This window comes from Octopus sinensis, unplaced genomic scaffold (genome assembly GCF_006345805.1).
Source record: "Octopus sinensis unplaced genomic scaffold, ASM634580v1 Contig16833, whole genome shotgun sequence".
Taxonomy (NCBI): domain Eukaryota; kingdom Metazoa; phylum Mollusca; class Cephalopoda; order Octopoda; family Octopodidae; genus Octopus; species Octopus sinensis.
Window position 1 is genome coordinate 16,723 of NW_021834611.1, and position 11,962 is coordinate 28,684.

At 38.1% G+C, this 11,962-nt stretch overlaps 1 protein-coding gene across 1 annotated transcript; it reads left to right on the forward strand.

Annotated features, from left to right (window-relative positions):
- The first annotated feature begins 10,968 nt into the window (after nucleotides 1-10,968).
- LOC115230938 (uncharacterized protein DDB_G0288805-like) lies at nucleotides 10,969-11,757 on the forward strand. The gene is made up of 2 exons (XM_029801042.1): nucleotides 10,969-11,093; nucleotides 11,256-11,757. Exons 1-2 carry the CDS (start codon nucleotides 10,969-10,971, stop codon nucleotides 11,755-11,757), a joined length of 627 nt encoding a protein of 208 aa, XP_029656902.1.
- Nucleotides 11,758-11,962: the final 205 nt, after the last annotated feature.

Here is an 11,962-nt window from a genome sequence, read left to right on the forward strand (position 1 = left end):
GGGGAATATTATTACTCCAAAGACTTATACAATATTAAAATTTACAATTTGAAGATCTTAAATAAATACATACTTATCTTAGCGAGGTTTAGCAATGAACTAAAATTTTGAATCGGAAAACGTCTTTACAGCGTTTATTAGAATACTCTCGTAATTACGTTATTAGCAAAAAAAAGAATAAATTGTTGAAGAATTCAATACGGGTGAGGAACCTACGTTTTATTAATGATTGTGAATGGGAAAATTATTTGTTTATCATTGTAAATAGAATGAAGTCACAAATAAAGAATAAAATCTCTCTATACTATAATATTATTTAATAAAATAACTATGATAAATGAAACTTAATACAAAATAAATTAATGATTTAAATGATTAAAAACCACTAATTATTAAATATATTCTAAAAATCTTATGAGATTAATAAATATATAAAAATTTATTTATATAGTAACCCCTCAACATACTATAAAGTCTTTCCCATGCCTTTATAATTATAAGCTAAAATTAGTGATCATAACCAAAACTATAAATACTTATCAAAATTTGTAGTATAACTATACATACGTATACATAAATATATAAAAAAAATATGTATACATATATATATACATATATATATACATACATATACATATACATACACATATACACATACATACACACATACATACATATACATATATACACACATATATACACACACATACACGCATACACATCTTCACACTCATACATACATGTACATACATACAATACTCAATATATACACTTACACCTATATATACACACCCACACACATACACATAAATAAATGTATATACATATACATATATATACACACATCATCATATACACATATATACATACACACACAACCACATATATCATATAATAAATACATATATAAATGTCTATAATCATACTACAATAGAAAATAGAGGTAAATATTAAGTTAAATCTAAATAATTAATCTACTAATCTATACTTCTATATATATATATATATATATAATATATATATATATATATATATATATATATATTATATATATATATATATATATATATATTATATATATATATATATATGGTTGGTTGGCATCCTTTTTGTCTCGGGAGACAATGGAGTTGCGCATAAAATAGTCCAGTCCGGCTTTTACATTTCGTGTCCTGATACATTTCCTGCCGTGGCTGTGTAGTCCTATCCTGGACAAACACTCCCTCTGGCAGGTGCCGCAAATGTAGCGAAGACTGTTCCTGGCTTGTTGTAGTGTCATAGTTTCTTGTTGACGTCTTTTCTTGTCTTTCCATTTCTCCTCTCTCTCTCTCTCTCTGTCACTCCTTTGTATTCCCTCTTTTACGGTACGTCGCCAATCTCCAAGGTTGCTGGCAATTGCTTCCCAACTGTTAATATTGATGTTGCAGGCCTTCATGTCCCTTTTGCAAACATCCTTGTAACGTAAGAACGGTCTACCCCAGAACTAGTGCCCCTTGCAAGCTCTCCGTAGAGTATGTCCTTGGGGATTCTGCCATGTCCTTGGGGATTCTACAGCTAACATGCCCAAGCCATCTCATACGTCTTTGTGTGAGGAGTGCAAACATGCTTGGTATTCCTGCTTGCCTGAGGACATCTTTGTTGGGGATAGGATTCTGCCATTTGATGCGGAGGTTTTTCCGGAGGCAGCGCAGGTGAAAGATGTTTAGGCGACGCTCTTGGCGTGTGTATAGCGTCCAAGTCTCACTTCCATACAGTAGAGTGCTAAGTACACATGCCTGGTAGATCTTCATTTTCGTGGTCTTGGTCAGCTTATTGTTGTCCCATGCCCGTTTGTATAGTTGGGCCATCGCAGCAGCTGCCTTGCCAATGCGTATATTGAGCTCAGCGTCAAGAGATAGGTTGTAGGTGACGGTAGAGCCAAGATAGGTAAACTTCTCCACCTCCTGTAATCTGTGGTCTCCAATATGTATGTTTGGGATGTCCGATGTAGCCTGACCCATGATGTTGGTCCTCTTAAGGCTGATAGCTAAGCCAAAGTCGTTACATGCTTGCTCAAAACAGTTAATGAGCCTTTGAAGGGTTTCTTCTGTGTGTGATACCAGAGCGGCATCATCAGCAAATAGCATCTTCTTGATCAGGACGTTTCTGATTTTTGTCTTGGCACGCAGGCGCGAGAGATTGAACTATTTCCCGTCACTTCTACAGTGCAGAAACACTCCATCATCTGATGTCTGAAAGGCATGGGAGAGCAAGAGCGAGAAGAAAATGCCAAATAATGTAGGAGCGAGGACACAACCTTGCTTTACCCCGTTTTTTATTTGGAAGGCGGCTGGTGTTGAACCATTGTGCTGTATGGTGCCTTGCATATCATCATGGAAAGACTTGATGATCCTCAGCAGCTTTGGAGATTTTTTGGAGTAGGATGAAGAGGCCTTTTCTACTTACCGAGTCAAAGGCCTTTGTTAGATCAATGAAGGTCATATATAGTAGTATTTTCTGCTCTCTGGACTTCTCCTGAAGTTGGCGTATGGAGAATATCATATCAATAGTTCATCTGCTTCTTCTAAAGCCACACTGCGATTCTGGATAGATTCGAGAAGCAAGTAGTTGTAGCCTGGCCAGGATAACGCGAGCAAAGGTCTTTCCAACAGTGCTTAGAAGAGATATTCCACGGTAATTGTTACAATCACCACGGTCACATTTGTTTTGTAGAGCGTAATGATGTTAGCATCCCGCATATCCTGAGGGACTGTACCCTCTTCCCAGCACAGACACAGAAGCTCATGAACGTGCCGAAGCAGGATGGTGTTTTTGCAGGCTTTGATGATCTCTGAGGGAATGCCGTCTTTTCCCGGAGCCTTGTTACTTGCTAGGGAGTCAATAGCCTTGGTGAGCTCTGCTATAGATGACGGACTGTCAAGTTCGCACATGACTGGCAAGATCTTGACACTCTCGATTGCAGCCTCAGCTACTGTAGTCTCCCGTGAGTAGAGATCCTGGTAGTGCTCCACCCATCTATCCATTTGATTGCTTTGATCCCTGATGAGATCTCCAGTAGTTGCTTTCAGAGGGGCCGACTTGGTTGCGGATGGACCGAGGGCATTCTTCAAACCGGCATACATCCCACGGGTGTCGCCCCTGTCAGCTGCTGACTGGATACTCTGACAGATTTCCTGCCAATACCTATTTGCACAGCGTCTGGCTGTCAGTTGGGTTTTATTTCTTGCCTTTCTGAGTTCTTCGAGTGACTTTGTAGAAGAATCACTCTTGTATTGCATCAGAGCTACACGCTTTGCTTCGATAACTGGCTCCAGCTCTCAGAGCCCAGCATTGAACCAATCTGGGTTTTGCCTTTCTCTTATGCCGAAAGTATCTATTGATGTGGTATACAAGCTTCCCCGATATAATTCCACCTACCTTCAGCAGAGGAGGTTGGGCAGCTACTGAGGGCAACCTTGATAGAAGCAGCAAAACATTTTCGCAGTGTAGGGTCCGAGGTTCTGGCAGTATTAATGCGTGGTCGGCCCACTTTTTTGGAGCGATGGACTTTTTTAGGCAGAATCCTCACCCTACTTCTAATAAGTGAGTGGTCTGTGTCACAATCCGCGCTGTGGTAACTGCGGGTCTGTAGAACAGAATTCAGAAAGGATTTCCGTGTAATGATGAGATCCAGCTGATGCCAGTGGTGGGATCTTGGATGTTTCCAAGATGCCTTGGGGGATGGCTTGTTGGTAAAGAATGTGTTTGTGAGGCACAGGTTATGGTATGTGCAGAATTAGAGTAGTCTCTGACCATTGTCATTCATAATGCCAATACCAAAGTGTCCAACACAAATGGGCCACGAATCATGGTCAGATCCCACGCGAGCGTTAAATTCCCCTAGAAGGTAGATATTTTCAGTTGTTGGTATAGTTTTTATGACACAGTTGAGATCTTTGTAGAACTGGTCCTTGGTCTCCTCTGAGCTGTAGAGAGTGGGAGCATAGATGCTGAGTAGATGTACTGAGCCAGAAGAAGTCGAGAGGCGCAGTGAGAGAATACGCTCAGTGCCTCCTGATGGTGGTTCTATTGAGGAGAGTAATGAGTTTCTCACTGCAAAGCCAACGCCATAATGACGAGGTTCTTCTGGATCGCTTCCCTGCCAAAAGAAGGTGAAATCCTGTTCTTTGAGTTTGCCGTTTGAGGGAAGTCTTGTCTCCTGTAGCCCATCAATGTCTATGTTAAGCCTCTTTAGTTCACGGTCAATGATGGCTGTTTTCCTTGTGTCTTCAACCCTGGGTAGATCATCAGATATTCCAGAGCACATGGTTCTGACATTCCAGCTAGCCAACCGCAGGACTGGTGGTTTCTTGTGTTTTTTAGTTGTTTGCCTGGTGCAGAGGTTGCAGGCCGCTTTTCAAGCCATACTCTTAGCTCCAAGCACCCAATGAAGCAGGCCAATCTGAATGGACTTATCACACGTGACTGTTACCTCCCGTGTTGTTTCTGCAGCTTTCTACAGCAGCACTGAAGTGTCCTTTCCAGTTTTGCGCAGGCCTGGGCTAGATATAAGAAAGTCCTGGGTAACCCAATCGTCAGGTTTCCTCTCTCGACCTTGCTGATGTATTCCAAAGGAGTGCAGAGCATTACGTTTGGCACCAGCTTGGTTGCAGGAGCTGCCGGAAGAGTGTCGAGTTGAACACTAAACCGCCTTCGGGGCTCCACTCTGGATTTCTTCGAAGGTTGTCTCCTTTCCGTAACCCTGGATAGGGGCCCATACTGGGTACTGTCAGCCGGAGCCAGCAGAGCCCGGGACTCTTGTCAGGCAGGGTCGTCACTCCCTGAAGTAGTGAAGAAGTTCGCTACCCACTACCTTTATATATATATATATATATATATATATATATATATTATATATATATATATATATATATATATAGGCGCATGAGTGGCAGTGTGGTAAAAAGCTTGATTCCCAGCAACGTGCGTCCGTGTTCAGTGCCACTGCGTGGTACCTTGGGGAGGTTTCTTCTACTATATCCTCGGACCGACCAAAGCCTTGTCAGTGGATTTGGTATACAGGAACTGAATGATTCCTGTAGTATGTATGTATATAGATATATATTAGCAGATATTAGCCCCTTGATAATATTCTCACATTGGCTCCTAAGTCTAACAATTTTACGTCTATTTTTTTCTTTGTATAATACTGCTCACTTGCTTAGTAAGTATTGCTTTCGTTATTTTATCACAGTCATAATCTCTTTTTTTAAGCAAACATCACGCGAGTCCAACAGCAAAGGGAGAAGTAGTTTGTAAAATTTTACCTTTCCCTCAAAGCAACATGGAGATTTCAGTCTAGCAGCCCTTCTGTAAGCATTGTCGTACGCGCGCGTGTGTGTCTGTGAGAGAGAGAGAGGGTCAGACAGACAGAGAACATTGCCAACAATGAATGAAATAAACATGATCTTCTTCCAATAAAAGCGGTTCTGTGGCATTTTTTACATACTATGCAATGTTGTTTTCTTCTGCCCTAATGCTGTGTTTGCATCCAATAAGTCCTCTTCCCCCCTCTTTCTTTTTCTTGATACATGCAGTCTGTCTGTGTCGCTCTTTGGGTGGAGTATCCCATATCTAGTCGTCAACTTCCTTATCTCTCTCTGTCTATGCTGTTTAGTTCGTCTACTCTCCATGCGATTACCTCTGCTCCACATCTCAGGAATGAAACCGCCCAGTTGTTGATAGATTCAATCTTATTCCGTCCGTTTAATTTCGACTTAAGGATCAGTCTCAGTCTGCACAAGTACTCCACCTTATGTTTTTCTGTCATTTCTTTCTCCATCAATTTATCCATTTCCAATGTCCCCAAGTACGTATAGTCCGTCTTTTCTATCTGTTTCATAACGTCCCTCAACGGTATCGCTAGCCCGTCCATACATTTGATTTTGCCTCTCTTCAAGACTAACACACCATACTTTCTCAGACCAGCTCCATTCTGATATCAGCACTGAAACTATACATCGTATCAACGACGGAACTGACTTGGGATTCATCTTTACCATAAAGTTTGAGGTCATCCATGAATAACAAGTGGTTGAGATTTTGTTGGCGGCTTTTGAATACATACCCAGCCTTTGCTTTCCTCAGAATCAGTATTAGTGGTATCATGCACAGTACAAAGATCAGTGGGGACAGGCAGTCCCCTTGGAAGATGCCTCTCCTGATTTCTATTGTCCTTAAACTTCTTCCATAGGCTGTCAGTGCCGTTGACGTAAGGCCCCGAACCCTTCAAAGGGATGTTTAGCATTTAAGTTAGCGAAAAAAAGCATAATTTGTGATTCCAAAAGGATTATATCTTCCTCAAAGTTACGAGGGAAAAACATCGGATCTTGTGAATTTTCCAAATTTCTCTTTCCACCCTCACAAATTTCTTTATAATCGTAATCTATACCGTTTGAAAGGTATAAAATTTCATTCAAAAACCCCACTTTCTAAAACGTTATGAGGGAAAAACATCGGATTTTGGGGATTTTCCGGAGGCCTCTGCCCACCAACGTTGCTTTCCGGGCATTTTGGGATTCATATTCGTTTCCTAAGCCTTTTTTTTTTACATAAGTTGCACGATTTTTGTTTCGATTTAATTTCCGGGTAAAAATGTCAACATTAACCAACCATTTTTTTCTCCCTCCATTTTTTTCACTTCCTTCCCAACATATTTTAAAAATATAAACTCAATATGACTGAAGTTTAAATAATGTGCATTTTTAGGATCTTCACCGAATATCATCGCTTGTGTACCACATTGAGACTTTTGCGAATATTTGAAAATTTGTTCGTTGAAACGTGTTTTTCCGAATTTTACTTTCTAACTTTAAACTCTACTAAACATTTTGTATATTTATTGGTACAATTGATGAGCAAAAAATTGTGGAAAACAGTTTGATATTTCGATAAATCTAATACGAAATTTGAAAACGACCACAAGTTTTCAGATGCATGTGCCTTTTCAAACCGAAATGAAATCTTCCTATATATTTTCCTGCGTGGAATTACATTTCTTTCTGTTATACCTATACATACATAGATACATACATACATACACATACGCACACACATATATATATATATATACACACACACATACATACATACATACATATATATATATATATATATATATTAACATACATACATACATACATAAATACATATATGCATATATATATATGTATGCATATATACATATATATATATATATATATATATATATATATATATATATATATATATATATATATATATATATATATATATGCATACATATATATATATGTATACGCCAACACACACACATATGGTAACTGAAAGACGGAAAAATAGAATATACGAGAATTTATTAATCACGACAATTGTTTCCATACATCTACCATCGAACCCTGAGGGTGGGACACTCAAAAACTGGTTCAGAAGCATCCGGTGGTGCAGATGTGTCTCATCGGGTGATAAATAGTCACAAATCGTTAAAGAACAATTCCGCAATATAACGTCTCGTTTTGTAGAAGGAAAGTAGCCAGGTGGTGGAAATATCTTCATTTACATAGAAGTTGAAAAATGAAATCACAGATAAAAAAAAAAGAGAAATGAACAGGCAATACAGCGAGGAAATTATTAGAAATAACCGTTAACATATATGGATGTATTAACGTCCTCGGACAAGCTGCATGGTGCGAGTACACTCGATCATACAAGCATCCGCGGAAATGTGAGCATACGTACACGTGAGGTTTGGTGCGCTCATGATTACAAAGCGAGTTAACTATCTACTTTGTGTTTGTAAGAATGGAGATGTTAAAAGTAAACTTAAGTCATCTATACCTTAAAATAAATTCTGTTAGCAGTTACTCAAAGTTCATTCCCCCTGCATTCTGCGAAAATACATTCATATGCGTCTAGGCATCTCGAGAGTATTTCAGAAAGTCTGTTAATTGTCTTGTCATTAGTCCACAAATTAGACAGAGATTTGTAGGAGCAGAGACGGCATCTTCTGGAAATTATATTGTATGGTTTCGCGTACCTTACTATGGACCAGCATATGCTGTACTTCATTTTATCCTCCTTCAGTCACCATACAAAATCAGCCAAATATATAGGATGTCTTATTGATTGTCTTAAAGATGGCAACAAGATTACGATAAATGAAGCAGCCGTCTGCTCAATGTAAACATGCGGCCATCTCCTTGTAAGCACGGTACATTTATATACAAGATTTGTACTCATACAAAGATTCATCAATGGACATTTTGATTTTTCTCTGCATGAGCATTTATCGCATTTTTAATTGTATATAAGACAGTCCCGACTCCATTTATCGACGTTGTTACCGTGTTAGCTCTATCAATAGTATTTCTACTATTGGCCATAACTGGTGTGTTTTTCATTGCGGTTTAGATCTCCTTTATTAGCATTCAGATGCGTATGCTCGCTAGATCCAGTGGTTGGGTTATTGAACCTTCGTCGCATTTTGCTATTCATACGATGCATAAGCTACTCAAAATTAGCAGAGTTAGCGTAGGAGACCTTCACGGTAAGCCTATTAAAAATAGCATGATACCGATTAGGTTTAGGAAAACCTTTGTCCAAAAGTTTTCCAGCGATCTTGGTTGAAACATGCGAACCGAAAATCGAGTTGAACCAGAGAACATCTTGATTCCTATATCTGTTGTTTTGCTTATTTGATCGAGTGTGTTGTAAAGGATTGGAAGAAACAGTTGGATTATTATGTCGCGTGTGTCTATGAGTTTTCGTTGATAGTTCATTGTATATACATGTTGTGGCGGACACCTCCAAGTGAGAAGTGGGCTGTTCCACTACTGATAAATGGTGGACAGACACAGCAAGCAGTGTCAGTCGGCGAGGTACGCCGTACGGGCCAGTCACGCAGGCGGCGGAATACGTTGTCATAATGTAGGACATATCAGTGGCGACGAGAATATCTCCCGCTGTATAACGGTGTTGTAATAACAGTGGTAACGAGGTTACGAACGCTCGTAAGAATGTCGGAAAGGAACTGAACTACACACAGTGAAAAATATATAAATTCTATTGAAAATAGTTTCTGAAGCAACACTGTTCGATAAAACTGGGACTCTAACACAGAACTGAACATCACAGTGTGAAAAATAATATAAATCCTTTTGTAGGATTTCTGTCAGGTCTCTATGAGTTAGTAACGCTACCTGTAAACAATGTAGGCTAGTACTACCTTCGGCATTCTAAAAAGAAAAATAATTCTGTGTGGAAGAAATAATAACAATAATAATAATAATAATAATAATAATAATAATAATAATAATAATAATAATAATAATAATAATAATATAATAAAACAAGATAATAGGTATTAACACTTTAGCTGTCCCAGTTATAAGTTACAGCTACAATATCCTTAACTGGACACTAAATGAACTGACCAAAATGGATAGGAAAACAAGAAATATAATGACAGGATCTAGGATGCATCATTCAAAATCTGACATAGAAAGGCTATATATACAATATATACAACGTATAGAAGGTGGTAGAGGCCTTATACAGCTGGAAAACTACTATAAAATAACCACCATAGGACTGCAAAAATATCTACTTCAGAAAGAAGGAAAACTGATACAAATAGCGGCAAAACACGAGCAAAACAAAAAACTGTTCTCAGTATTTTAGGAAGCTGACAAATAAAAAAAGAAATCATACCACCTAACAATATGAAGAAGAAGAAGAAGAAAAAGAAGAAGAAGAAGAGAAGAAAAAGAAGACGTAGAAGAAGAAGAAGAAGAAGAAGAAGGAGATAATGAGGAAGAAGAAGAAGAAGAAAGAAGAAGAAGATAATGAGGAAGAAGAAGAAGAAAAGAAGAAGATGATGAAGAAGAAGAAGAAGAAGAAAGAAGAAGAAGAGAAGAAGAAGAAGAAGAGAAGAAGAAGAAGAAGAAGATGATGAAGAAGAAGAAGAAGAAACAATAAAAGCTATAAAACAAATAAAATCCAAACTAAAACTAGAACAGCAACGAACCATGATAAAACGATGGCAAGAAAAGCCCCTTCATGGCAAATACTGGACTAAACTAAATGCAAAAGAAATAGACAAAGAAAAATCCCAGCAATGGTTGAGAAGCTCAGGACTCAAAGCAGAGACAGAGGGATTTTTAATTGCAGCACAAGACCAAAGCCTCCCCACCAGAAATTCCCACCAGAAAAGAAATATAACAAGTAACTGCAGAATATGTGGAGATGGACAAGAAACAATAAATCATATTATATCTGGCTGCCCAGTCCTGGCTAAGAAGGAATATATTCACAGACACGACAGAGTTGGGACCTACATACACTGGAAGTTATGCCAACATTATGGAATAACAACAGAAAAAAGATGGTATAGGCACACACCAGACAAGGTCACAGAAAACGAGAAAGCAACCATACTCTGGGATATGCCAATACACACAGATAGAGAAATTAAGGCCAACAGACCAGATATAGTTATCAGAGATCATGAAGAAAAAGAAAATGCTTTCTAATTGATGTATCAATACGAGGAGGCGACAACGTGTCTCTAAAAGAAATGGAGAAACTTTCAAAATACAAAGACCTGGAAACGGAGGTAACCAGAATGTGGAATCTAAAAACAGAAACAATTCCTATCATAGTAGGTGCATTAGGCATGATAAAAAAATATTCAGGCAAATGCATAACAAATACACCAGGACTTAAAACACATATAATATACAGAAAATTGGTGGTGGTGGTGATGATGATGATGATTCCGTGTGAAGATGAAGGTGAATAATGATTATGTATAGTGAGAATAATGATTCCAGCTCTAACAATTTCGGCACCCCTGTACATAAGAAAAGTAATTTACGGACCAGGGGAGGAAATAGACAAACAACCCCAAATTTCCAACACAGAAATTTTCCCCTTACTGTCAATAGTAGCAATATGACCATTTCTAAATCCACAAAAAACTATATCTGGTTTGTTATACCTTTCGGGAAGCAAATCAAATCAAACCTTCCTTTACAGTTCCGTAAAGCCGTAGCTAAGAACTTTGCCAGGGATTCTAGGTATTACTCGATTATCAATTCGCATAGGGTAAGGATTGCATTCTCTAACACTAGAAATCTTTCACAAATTATCGCCTCCCATAATAATAAGCTGCTAAACAAAGATTCTTCACCCGGGAGTTACAACACTATTCTCACCAATTTCAACCAAACATACAATAGTAATGATAGAGGTAGTATTGATAATAGCAACATTCGTAACAGCGTTAGTATTAACAATGGTAATATTAGTAATAGTATTAGTCAGATTAATAACAGGGGTAGTGTTGATGGTAACAACGACAGCATTTCTATTGTCAGAGATATTGCCGGTGATAGTACAACTAATAATAATAACAATAATAGAAATAGTGTAGTGATCAATGCTAGCAGTAATGGTAACAGCAATCAGAACAATAGAAACTCCGTTTTAATCTCGGAGGAAAACCCTAATAGATTAAAGTTCTTATCCAGTAATTCCAAAATTAAAAACTCCATTTACCAGTGTAAGATTTCTTCCATTACCGGTGTCTTCTTCTATATTGGCGCGACAACTTCTCGATTGTTCCAGAGAATTTCCAATCATTATTCAACTTTCCGAGATAAGAGAAAACAGCATACTACAGGACTAAGTAAATTAGTTTGGCGTCTTAAGGACAGCAATATAACTTTCAAACTGGACTGATCCATATTATCTGTATCCTTTCCTTTTGATAAGGGCAGGAAATTCTGTGGCATCTGTAATTCCGAACTCTTCTTTATCCTTTTCTCCAAATTCCCCTTGGTAAACACAATTGTAGAAAAATCCTATAAGTGTAAACATTGGCAGAGACATACTTTTCACTCATATGAATGATGGTTAATATAGATAACCTCTTTGATTTTAATAA